This window comes from Lepidochelys olivacea (genome assembly GCF_965140295.1).
Source record: "Lepidochelys olivacea isolate rLepOli2 genome assembly, chromosome: 1".
Classification (NCBI taxonomy): domain Eukaryota; kingdom Metazoa; phylum Chordata; order Testudines; family Cheloniidae; genus Lepidochelys; species Lepidochelys olivacea.
The window spans coordinates 61,417,719-61,430,735 of NC_140411.1; the positions used below are offsets into that span (position 1 = coordinate 61,417,719).

Below are 13,017 nucleotides of genomic sequence, written 5' to 3' on the forward strand. Positions count from 1 at the left end.
TGCTCATGCCAAGCCACTGGCCAGGTGGCCTGGACATGAGGAGGGAGCAGGGCCTTGTCAGATGCTCAACTGATGCTCCTGGAAGTTGGTTTGCAGAATCAGACCCCAAAGTTCTCACTTTCTAGAGTCCATTTTTATAGGAATTTTTTCCTATGCCAGTCTACAGGAATTGCTTCATCATGCTGTTGCTGAATCAGTCAGCAGATGTCACATTCCTGATGGTTCCGTGCTGCCAGATGTTATCTTGTTCTTTGGTTCTCCCATTCTTGAGGCTGTTGGGTGGATTCCAGTCTGCCCTCCGGGGGTCCTCTGTTATTTCTACTTGACGCCTTCTTCGGCTGATGGACACTGGATTCTTAGGCTGGCACCTCCCTGATCATTCAGTTATTATCCACACCAAGCATCCATCCACATAAATCCTCTATCTCTATTTTAATCACAATTGTTAACAAAGCGAGATGAATACAACAAAAGGGCGGGGAGTCTCTGGGTGCTGTTTCTGTTGTTACAGAGTATTGCTTTGAGTCTCTCTCTGAGTGAGTAGTTATTGTTACAAAGAATTGCTTTGAGAACAGAAAGAAAAGGAGTACTTGTGGCACCTTAGAGACTGCACTGAATGCATCCGATGAAGTGAGCTCTAGCTTATGCTTAAATAAATTTGTTAGTCTCTAAGGTGCCACAAGTACTCCTTTCCTTTTCTTTTTGCGAATACAGACTAAAACGGCTGCTACTCTGAAACCTTTTGAGAATAGACTCTGTCTTAGAATGTACTAACACAATTAGCAGCTTGCAAGTTTCACACATAGAGGGAGAGAAACAGTACCAAAAACCAAGAGACCTCTTAATTAGTAATACCCTGGAATTTAAACTATGGGGAATCAAACTCATTTGTGATTTTAATACAGAACTTCTTTAATATGATCCAACAAGGGAACCCTGACAGGCTGCATGCCAAAGGTTGCTGATCCTTGGTGTATAGCCAGGAACAGATCCCTGTGGGACCCCACTAGAAACACATCTGCTTGATGATGATTCCCCATTTACAATTACATTTTGAGACCTATCAACTCACCAGTTTTTAATCCATTTAATGTGTGCCATTATAAATGTGAATCTTTATATCACTCTAGTTTTTTATTCAAAATGCTATGTGGTACCAAGTTGAATGCCTTACAGAAGTCTATTACATCAACACTATTACCCTTATCAACCAAACTTGTAATCTCATCTAAAAAAGATACCAAGTTAGTTTGACAGGATCTATTTCCCATAAGGTCATGCTGATTTGCATTAATTACCCTCCTTTAATTCTTTATTAACCAAGATCTGTATCAGCCTCTCCATTATCTCGCCCAGAATCAATGTCAGGCTGGGACTGTAGCTTTTTGGGCACCTAGTAAGGTGTTCATAAAAGATTCCCAATTACCATTCACATTCTTGTGATTGAATTCTTCCTTCCAGCTGATCAGGATCAAAATTGTTTTAATCTTTGTGAAACTGGCCTTCAATGAATGTTAAATTAGGCTCCTAATAAAGATAATCTTTTGTGCAGGTTATACTGTATATTTATATTCCACACAAAAAACTATGTTAAAAAAACATTATTAAGATTGCAAAGTCAAGCACTCAGAAGTTAGAAAATGCCAGAGTTAAGGTTCCTGTGTACTCTTAATTTGGCCCTTTGTGGATATGCATTAGCACACAGTCTTCAAGTATCTGATCACATACTATTTATTCAGCACAAGGAGCTATGAGACGCTCGAGCATGCTCAGTGAGGCTGGAATAGTCAGCGATTTTAGCTGGTAAAATCAGAGAAGTCTCTACTGAGTATGTGCAAACTGTGATTTTTCAAAGGCATATAACTTGGCCATATTTGGGTGGATTTTTACAGGGATGGCCAAAGGCACATCCTTGACACAAAGGTCACCCCCTGCCAAACTTCAAGTACCTGTTCTAAGCATGGGGGTGCTAGAATATTACGAAAAAATATTAAAAAGGTAACTAGAATTTTTTAACATGTGCAAAACAACATTTTCCTTGGGCCTTTTTGGCAGTTGTTGTTTTTTTTAAACAGCCTGTGGCTGACATTTGGCATGTAAAATTTCAGCCTAAACTTTTAGAGTTTAACAAAATTATAAGCAATTGAAAATAGGGTCTCATAATGGGAAGTGTTAGGCAAAACCTTAATAAATACCCAGTTCTACTGGCCTCACATACAGTCAGGGATGATTGAATTTTTTTTTCTAAATCATGGAGGAGAAACAGAAGAACAGCTTAAGAAACTGTATTTGTTGTAAAATGTCTTACACGTCTATGTTACAGGTGTAATGAATTGAGTAAAAATTCAGTTTGAACTAAAGGCTTTGGTCCTAGATAAATTATCCTAGTATAATCGTATTTTAGCTCCTTTCCTAATTTGATCTTGCAATGTCTTGTTTAGGGTTTCTGTGGTGGAGCTGGGAAAGAACAGATAAATCACAGAGTACTGCATTAATAACTTTATTAACAGTTTACACGTTTTCTAATTAAGCTAAAAAATGAAGGATCAGCAAACTGGAAAAAAAATTGAGAACATAGTATTTCTGCTCCAGCTGATTTTATATCTGTTGACATAACATGTATTCAAGATAGCTGTCAGAAAGTATCCACTTTTCAATCTTCATTTAATTACATGAAAATGCACGCACAAATTACTAGAAGTGTAACTAGCCATTTGCATATACAATTACTTGATGTGTGCATGTAAATTAGATACACAAATATGCCTGTATTTCTCTAAACACCTAATTTTGAACATAAGGCCCAAAACATTTAACTTTTTTTCCACATCCAGTTAATATTTCCCCATAAAAACCTTCTTAATGAATATTTTGTTGACATTCTTCCAAGTTTCCATATTGTGTTCAGTACAGCACTTTTAATTCATTCTTTGGTTTTATATATTGCCTTTAAAAAGTCTGAAAAAAATTATCCAAAAGCGTTCTCTGCCTTTTCTCCCCTACTCAGACAGCTTTTAAAGAAACCTATCTTGTCTCTTGAATGTGTTATTTCAGGCCACTTTACCTTGAATGGTCCCTAAAAATACATGCTAAATACTTATGCTAAACTATCTGTTGGAACTTGTATTTAATTGTGACACTCTTGGTACCTTTCCCAGACGTGACAAAGAGCTCCGTGTAGCTCGACAGCTTGTCTCACTTATAACAGAAGTTGGTCCAATAAAAGATACTACCTCACTCGCCTTGTTCTTCTTTTGTCTCTCAAATTGTATGAGATAGAAGAGCTGGCTATGGATAATTAGCCACTGATTGCGAGTGGGAACTTGTGCCGCTAAGTCATGTAAGCACTTTGGAAAAATCCCTCCTTCCCTTTCTAAAAAGAAGGCACAGCCATGCATTCCTTGCAATGAATGGGAAACCTGCCATTAACTTCAGTGGGAATATTTCCTGTGCATGGAGAGCAGAGTTGGGGCTGAAGACTTTTAAACTGAAACTATATTTGCTAACTGAGCCACTCCATCTTTATAGATATATTCTTGGATGGAAGAAATAACAGAGATGAATGCTGATCTCCTCCAGAAACTGTATATTGGATCCTCGTTTGAGAAACGCCCACTTTATATATTGAAGGTACCGTTATGATTTAATGTGCGCTCTTTTTTCTGTAGTAATTTAAACTATAGGTCTAGGGTTTTTGTCAGAGAGAATTTTAAAAAATGGTACTAGTAGCTCAATCAAAAATGGTTTTGATAGAAAAATGTGTGATTTTTTTTTTTTAAGTTTTGTACTGTTCCACTCCTCCCTTCCCAAAAGTAAACAGGGTGCCGCTAAACTTTGGCATACAGAGTGGGTCAAATACTGCTCTCCTTTACACTACAGTAAGTCATTTGAGATAGTGGGCACATAAACTAGTGTCAATGAGATCAGCATCCAGCCCAGTGTCTCCTTGAGAATGCCATGCAAGAGAGAGGGAAAGAGAGCACTTCCTTTTCTTGTCTCTTTCTTCTTTTTGTTTACTGTTCTATTTCCATTCTCATGTGCCCTTTCAACATAAATAAGGCTGTAAGAAAATCGCGGGCCACAATTTTTGTGTGGAAACTGCATCTTTTTATAGTTGCCGCAAATTTGAGTGGTGTTGCGACCCTGTGCACCACATTGCAATGACACTCACTCAAATTTGGCCCAAATGGCCTTCTGCCATGCTTGCCTCTGAGAGCAAAATAGGATACACCATGTGTCCTTTTGTGCTGCTGCCCTGCTTTGGAAGGCTGCATGCCTTGGAAGAAGGTGCTGGAGTTTACATGTGGGTGTGCACCCAGGGCTGCTGCTCCTGTCCGGGTACTCAGAGGGGGTCTTCATTCCTCATCAGGAAACAGGCTGAGAGGAAGCCTGAGAGACCTCCAGGGGAGTGTCTGCCTAGTGCCATGTTGACACGCTGATTGCACCAAAACCACAACTTTAATAAACAACAACTTTAATGAAACCAACAAACAAACAAAAATCCACAACTTTCTTACAGCCTTAAACATATCATATTCTTTCATTAGCTTTCGTCTAATAGAGACAGAACACCAAAAAGTGCCATATGGATTGACTGTGGTATCCATGCAAGGGAATGGATTTCTCCTGCTTTTTGCCTGTGGTTCATAGGACATGTGAGTAGCTTTCATTACAATATTTAAAACAAAACAAAATACCTTGATCCTATTTTCCTTCTCTTGCAAACTGTGCTCTATCTCAACAACTTCCTATTCAATTTAATGCAACAGCACTGAAGAATAAAGTGTCTGCATAAGACAGAGATTAAAAAGCTCAGTTTGTATAGCAGATATAAGGGTAAATTTTTCACAATAGCAGTAAGTTAGGCCAAGTCTTTCATATTTATGGAATGGTCAGGAGTGGAGAACACAGGTTATTGTATTTCAAACTAAACCTATGTCTACACTTCAAGCTGGAGGAGACATACCTATGCTAGCTCTGACTAAGCTAGTGAGCTAAAAATAGGAGTGTAGCTGTGATGGTACGAATGGCAGAAGGGCTAACTACCCTGCGTACGTGCCTAATATCTCGGACGGTATCATACTCAGGGCAGCCAGCCCCTCCTGCCACTATAGAACATTATTTTTTGTGCACTAGTTCAATCAGAGCTAGCATGGGCATGTCTCCTCCAGATGGAATTTACACCTCCAGCTTGACAATGCAGACATACCTTAAGAGTGCATTTGAATGGTAAAGTCCAAATGTAGAGTTACCCAACTAGAAGGTGGAATAACAGTTTGACCACTATGAAGTTGAATGGTATATAGAGAGTAAAGGCATCAGAATAAACACAAGGGTCTAACTTCAGCCCTCAGTTACACCTATAAAACTCCACTGAAATCAGTGTGGATCCAGAATTGGCTGGCAGTATGTGAAGGAGTTTAGATACGAGATTTCAAAGGAGCCTACAGGAGTTAGGTTCCCAAATCTCTTTGAAAGTCCATAGGATTTGGGCACCTAACTCCATCAAGCTCCTTTGAAAAAGGTCAGCCTTAAACACTCCCTTAGGAGCTAATGCTAATTAACCTCTTGTTGTTGGTCTAAATGATGACCAACTGTGCTGCTGTCATGCCACTGAAATGTACCTGTAACATCTGTAAGCAGTTAACAAATTGAGAGAAAATGTAAACTCCCTATCTCCTTCATCTAATTTACCTGAGCATTTTAAATTCAATCCAAAACTTTATTCCCATGTCACTTTATGAAGGAACACTTTTATTAAAATTGTCACAAACATAGCCATACACGTTCCAGGTAGTAGCTTCTCCTTAATGATGTTTTGAATTGTGTTTATAGGCACAATAAAGACTGCCACTTTATATTCACATCAGAGAAAAACAATTGCCAGGGAATAAAAAGGACAGGAGAAGTTACAAGAATAGGACATGCCAAATGCAAGACATACGAGGGGGGAAAAAGATACTATTAAACTTAACTCTTTATATTTAGTAACCCAGCTAAACCTATTAGGGTACAATTTACCCTTATGCAGAGGACAAATAAAAGGCTTAGGTGCCACTTATGTCCCACTTGAGCCCTCAACATAGGTCTTAGATGGGACGTAAGTAGTGCTAGGTCTTGTGGTGGTCCTTTGCACAAGGATGTATTTCATTTTTAATAATTTTAAAAACCCCAAACAATGCATACTTGCAACAGCCATTTCAAATGCTATTATTAAGCAGTTTTAGTGCATGTGGCAACTTTGGAGACTTACACTATTTATCTGCACAAGCAGCAAAAGTACAAGCTTCCTCACCAATATGCCTCAGTCCTGGCCTAGAGTGACCACCCAGTTGGGTAAGCAGACAGCTGAATCTCCATTTTAATTGAATTCCAAGCCTCTCCCTGCTAACTAAGGTTTTGGTTGTAGTGGTGTCTTCTGTGATGGGGGTATTTTTCCTCCAGGGGCTGGACTGATGCCGCCACCACCATCCCATTATTATTTTACATAGGGCCAGCTGAGGACCTGTCAGGTGCCTTTCAAGGATGGTGAGGAAAACATTATTATAAACATTATGAACAAGTTCTTTTCATGTTCTATAGACAACCTACTTCCGTGAGAAAGATCGGATCATGACAAGACTTCTGCAGCATCTTGATTTCTACGTCATGCCTGTGATGAATGTAGATGGCTATGAATACACATGGACTACTGTACGTAGGTTTCTAGACAGACCGTGGAATATTCCAGCATGTTATTCACAAGTACTGTGAGGGCTGATATACTGGACAGATTTAAAGGCATACTTTTCAAAGTGCCATATGGCAATTTTGAGCCCAAACCTCTTAACTCGCACTTGGAATTTCTCTATTCTTTGCCCCTTCACAATAGTTACTGCAAATTTGTATTTTTAACTCATAGAACACAGGCATTTTCCAAATCCCAGGTCAAACCAATGCTCTGGAGTGTCAGAGCATCCACCCTATGATTTTAATTCTTTTGGATGTCAGGTGATAACTATGGTAGGCTCCATCAGCAAGACTGCCAATACTATGACAATCCACCATAAGGGCGCAAAGGCCTGACTGAACAACTCACTTCTCCTTTCTGTGGTCTAAGGCCAGATAGTATAGTTTTCCCAAGACTTGTTGTTTCAAGTAAATGAATGAGAAACAGGTAAGCTCAGACAACATCCCAGTGTCTTATCAGGTATTTTACTTACTCACTATGAGAAGAAAGTTCAACAATCCCAGAGGCTGAATGATTCATTTGCTTTATGAATTTATCTTTTTTCTTAGTTTCCAGATTCCCTTTTTAGGCAGAAACCTGTCTTTTCCATTTCTATAAACTTTGGGCTATGTTTTTAAAAGGGCCGCAATCCAGCCTCTATTTGTGTATGTTCAACTTTATATATACAGTCTTTACAGGCTACCAGTTGCACCCACAATTCATAGACTTTACATCTGATATACCCAATGGATCTCAATGTGTGCATGCAAAAGAGTTTGGTGTATGAAAATTCTATCATTAGCAGTAGTTCACCTCCTAGTTATAATGCATAGTGCCATTGAAATCAATGGAGTGAGATTAAGGTAACAGGAGAATTTGGGTCATGGAGCCACATTCTAAAATACTGACTCAATTTTTACTTTGTCCTTATGTGGGCAAACTCCCATGGACCTCAATGAGAGTTTGACTGAATAGAGACTGGTTAAGAATGTCACGATTTCCCCTTTTGTATGCAAGAATTGTGCAATCTTTATTTTAAACAGCATCTTTTGAAATTCTCTTAATTACCCCCCTCAGAAGACTTTTAACAAACTCTTTCATTAAGCTCAAATGTGGTTTTGATTTGCAGCTGTCAACTTGGGTGTCTGGACAAATCTTTTGAGTCCTCCCCTATTTGTGTAGTCCAAGTTCTAGTCAAATCAGAATCATTATACCAGACACAACCAGGCGTTGTGCTGTACACTTTTCGTCTTGTTACCTAGCATGTTTAGCATTACTTAATTCCAGTACCTGGAAAGATAACTGGGAGCAAATAATCATGTAATCAATTTGCAAACAGCTAGAAGATAATAAGGTGACAAGTAAGTCAACATGTTTTTCAAGAACAAATTGTGTCAAACCAACCTAATAGCTTTCCTTGACAGGGTAATAAGCCTTGTGGATAGGGAGGAAGAGGTAGATGTGGTATATCTTGACTTTAGTAAGGCTTTTGATACCATCTCGCATGACCTTCTCATAAACAAACTAGGGAAATACAACCTAGATGGAGCTACTATAAAGTGAATGCATAAATGGTTGGAAACCATTTCCAGAGAGTAGTTTTCAGTGGTTCACAGTGAAGCTGGAAGGGCATATTGAATGGGGTCCCGAAAGGAGCAGTCCTGGGTTCGGTTAAGTTCAATAGCTTTATAAATGATTTAGATAATGTCATAGAGAGTACACTTATAAAGTTTGTGGACAATATCAAGTTGGGAGGGGTTGCAAGTGCTTTGGAGGATAGCATTAAAATTCAAAATGATCTGGACAAACTGGAGAAATGGTCTGAAGTAAATAGGATGAAATGTAATAAGGACAAATGCCAAGTACTCCACTTAGGAAGGAACAATCAATGGCACACATATAAAATGGGAAATGACTGCCTTGGAAGGAGTACTGCGGAAAGGGATCTGAGGGTCACAGTGGATCACAAGCTAAATATGAGTCAACAGTGTAACACAGTTGCAAAAAAAGCAAATAGCATTCTGGGATGTATTAGCAGGAGTGCTGAAAGCAAGACACGACTTGCTTTCTTCCACTCTGCTCTGCACTGATAAGACCTCAGCTGGAGTACTGTGTCCAGTTCTAGGAGCCACATTTCAGGAAAGATGTGGACAAACTGGAGAAAGTCCAGAGAAGAGCAACAAAAATGATTTAAGGTCTAGAAAATGAGGGAAAGATTGAAAAAAAAATGGGTTTGTTTAGTCTGGAGAAGAGAAGACTGAGAGGGGACATGATAACCGTTTTCATGTACATAGAAAGTTGTTACAAGAGGAGGGTGAAAAAATGTTCTCGTTAATTTCAGAGGATAGGACAAGAAGCAATGGGCTTAAACTGCAGCAAGGGAGGTTTAGATTGGATATTAGGAAAATCTTCCTAACTGTCATGGTAGTTAAACACCATACAAATTGCCTAGGGAGGTTGTGGAATCTCCGTCATTGGAGGTTTTTAAGAACAAGTTAGACAAACACCTGTCAGGAATGGTCTAGTTATTACATAGTCCTGCCTTGAGTGCAGGGGACTGGATTTGATGTCCTCTGGAGATCCCTTCCAGTCCTTCCCTTCTATGATTCCATGCAGATAACTAGCTTATTGTTTTATAGGCTCCCCAAATCTGCTTTTTTGCTCCACTTCATTGGAGGTTTCTAGCCTCGACATCTAGGCATGTAAAAGTTGCATTTTCACTAGCAAGTGAAATAGTGATAAGCATTTTTCTAAACTTTTATGTAAACCCACATTTTTGTGTCTCTGTCCACAGAATCGGTTGTGGAGGAAGAGCCGCTCAAAGCATGGCAACAACAGGTGCATTGGTACCGACATGAACAGGAATTTTGATGCAGGCTGGTGTGGTACGATGCAATTTTCTTTATATTTTATTACAGACATTTCCGTTTTAACCTTCAAAGTTCTTCACTTTGAAAATATTTTTATTTATCTATTCATAAAGTCATTTCTGATATAACGATAATGTACCTTAGTAATGAACTTAATAAAAATGTTTATAACAAGGTCACGAGTCCAGACAACAATTCCCAGTTTTGCCATATACTTCCTGTATGGTTATCTGCAAGACACTTAAGCTCTATGTGCCTATTTTCCCATCAGTAAAATGGAAATAAGGAAACTTCCCTACCGAGTGTTGTGAGGATAAATTCATTAAAGTTTGTGAGATGCTAAGCTACTATGCTGTTGGGGACCATATAAGATTTAAGAGTAATATCAAACGTAAAATACTTAATCAGTACAGAAGTTGGAGAAATCAGTACGTTTAATAGGAAATGTATATGCTGTGAATATTAATTACAGCAGGGATTCATATAGCACATTTAATTTTCAAAGTGCTCAAAATGCTTAGCAACTCCAACATCATCTCTATTTTAAAAGTGAGGAAACAGGCACACTGAGGTTAGAGCATAAGTGGGCAACCTGCGGCCTGCAGGCCACACGTGGCCTACCAGGGTAATCCGCTGGTGGGCCACCAGACATTTTGTTTACATTTGCACGGCCGCCTGCAGCTCCCAGTGGCCACGGTTCGCCGTTCCCAGCCAATGGGAGCTGCAGGAAGCGGTGGCCAGCACATGGCAAAAAAGGGCACCTTTACATGCAACAGACTTACTTTCTGGGTATACTGAGTCATATCAGATGACTTCAGTAACTAAAGTAAGTTTCTATTTTGTGGAACCAATATAGCTACCAGAAAGCAAACAGAATTCTATTCCTTCTTGGACATCCTCAATAGAATTGCTTATTACATTTCAATAATATACACCTTAGCAACCCCATTGAAAGTAATGGGATTGCATAGGTGTAAATCACAACGTAATCTTGGCTGCAGACTCTTCATTATCGATGATGGTTGAGTTTTATAATTCTTTTTAAAATATTTTTTACTTAAACTGAACGCATCTGACACACAATCATCGTGAAACAATAAAGATGGAACTCAACAATTTCAATTTAACAGGTATTTTTCAAAGTAGAACCACTCTTTAAAGGAAGGGCTTCATTTTCAGAGGTGTTGAGCAGGTACAATTACAACTGACTTCAGTTGGCATTATGGACCAGAACACATTAACTTAAAGCAGAACCAGATCCTGCCAGAACAAGATATGCAAAACCTGTCAACATATCTCCACTGCTATGATGATCACCACCCCAACAACACAGCTATTAAGATCCATGGGTCCTACACATGCCTATCACAACGTGTGATGTACCTCATCCAGTGCACTAAATGCCCAATAACAATTATATGGGTGAAACCCTCAAACAGAAAAATGATAAAAGACATAAACACCATATTGCCTGTGTGTGAACAATTTTTTACAAAACAATCACTCTATATGTGACCTCTCAATCCTCATTCTCAAAGGAAATCTGCCCATGATCTTCAAAAGATTAGCTTGGGAGCTTAAATACATAACTTTGCTAGACATTAGAAATCATGGACTGAATAGAGACACTGGATTTATGGCATATTACAACAATCTGCAACCCACTAACAATGCCCCCACCTCCGCACCCAGCTGCCTTTTGCCCCCATCCCTTCCTTTCCCCTCTCTGACTGGAGGTGAGTTAATGGGCCACTTCTCCTTGAATGGTCCCTTGAAATATGTGTTAATTATTTATGCTGAACAATTTGTTCCACCTTGAATTTAGCTGTGAAACTCTGAGGGCTGTGCCGCTGTAGCACTTAAGTGAAGACGCTCCTCTACTGACAGGAGAGAGCTCTCCCATTGGTGTAGTTAATCTACCTCTCTGAGAGGCAGAAGATCTCCTGTTGACATAGCGTTGTCTAAATGGGAGTCTAAGGTCAGTATAACTACATCATTCAGGGGTATGGATTTTTCACACTCCTGAATGATGTAATTATACCGACCTAAGTCTGTAGTGTAGATCTGGTGTGACCGTGGTGCCTGGAAGGGCTTCACTGAGAATGCTTATTCAGGGCAAACTACAAAGTATAGGGCAGACAATCCCCAAAACTAGTGATTTATTCTGTAATTAGATTTCACCAAGCCAGTAACCAAACATCTATCGGGTTACCAAGAAGCCAAAATACAGTCCCCTTTAAGCAATCCAGCCTTTGGCTCCCACCCACACAGCCAAGTCTAATATATTGAGGACTACTAAAAACCTAATTCACATTATATAAAGTTCTACCAGTGCCAAGAGACTGGACACATTGCTCACCAGGTCAATGAATATATCAGATCTCACCCAAATACACACTTATAGTCAATCTGTATTAACTAAATCTAAGATTTATTAATAAAAAGAAAAAAGAGAGTTGCTATGGTTAAAAGATCAATATACATAGGGATATGAATAAAGTTCTTAGGTCAGTTTCATAACAGAGATGGTGAGGCTGCTGATTTGTAAAAATCCTTCTGGAATCAATTTAAAAGGTTATAATCCAACAGGCAGTCCATGTGCAGAGTTTGTTCCAATTTTACCACTTCCCCCGGTAGTTTGTGCCAATGGTTAATCGCCCTCACTGTTAAAAATGTGTGCCTTATTTCCAATTTGAATTTAGCTAGCTTCAGCTTTCAGCCATTGGTTCTTGTTATGTCCTTCTCTGCTAAATTAAAGAATCCCTTAGTACCCATGTTTTCTCCCCACAAAGGTACTTATACACTGTAATCAAGTCACCTCTCAAACTTCTTTTTGATCAGCTAAACATATTATGCTTTTTAGGTCTCTGAATGTAAAGCATTTTCTCTAGCCCTCAAATAATTTTTGTGGCCCTTTTCTGTATCCTCTCCAATTTTTTTAACATAAGGCAAGGTAGAGGAGAATCAGGCCAAGATGCTTAAATGGTGCAATAATGATACATGCAGTAATGATGCATCCAATGTCTCCCAGATTCTATGCTCACTTGTATAGCATCCTAATGCTTTATTTTGTCACTGAGCCATGAGACAATTCAGTATATACTATAAGAACTCAACAGGTGACATTGTATCCTCTATTTTATTACAGGTAGAGGTGCCTCTCATAATGATTGTCATGAGATATACTGTGGACCCTATCCTGAGTCTGAACCAGAAGTGAAAGCTGTAGCTAATTTTCTCCAAAAGCATAAAAATCACATTAAGGCATATATAACTATGCACTCTTACTCACAGATGGTACTGTTTCCATATTCCTACACTACAAATAAAAGTAAAGACCATGATGAGCTGGTAAGTGTTACCACTTATTAAGTTTCGTCTATACCTCCCACCTTCATCACCTTGCAGGAATGGACATTTAATGAGAAATGTGAATGA

General features: G+C 39.0%; 1 protein-coding gene across 1 annotated transcript in view; it reads left to right on the forward strand.

Moving 5' to 3' along the window:
• Window positions 1–13,017, forward strand: part of CPB2 (carboxypeptidase B2) — a 38,264-nt gene that overhangs the window by 22,321 nt on the left and 2,926 nt on the right. The window contains exons 5-9 of the mRNA XM_084628768.1: window positions 3,529–3,630; window positions 4,548–4,655; window positions 6,583–6,693; window positions 9,504–9,594; window positions 12,728–12,930. Of these exons, the coding sequence (XP_084484894.1) occupies window positions 3,529–3,630; window positions 4,548–4,655; window positions 6,583–6,693; window positions 9,504–9,594; window positions 12,728–12,930 (615 nt within the window). The remainder of the gene's footprint in view (window positions 1–3,528; window positions 3,631–4,547; window positions 4,656–6,582; window positions 6,694–9,503; window positions 9,595–12,727; window positions 12,931–13,017) is intronic.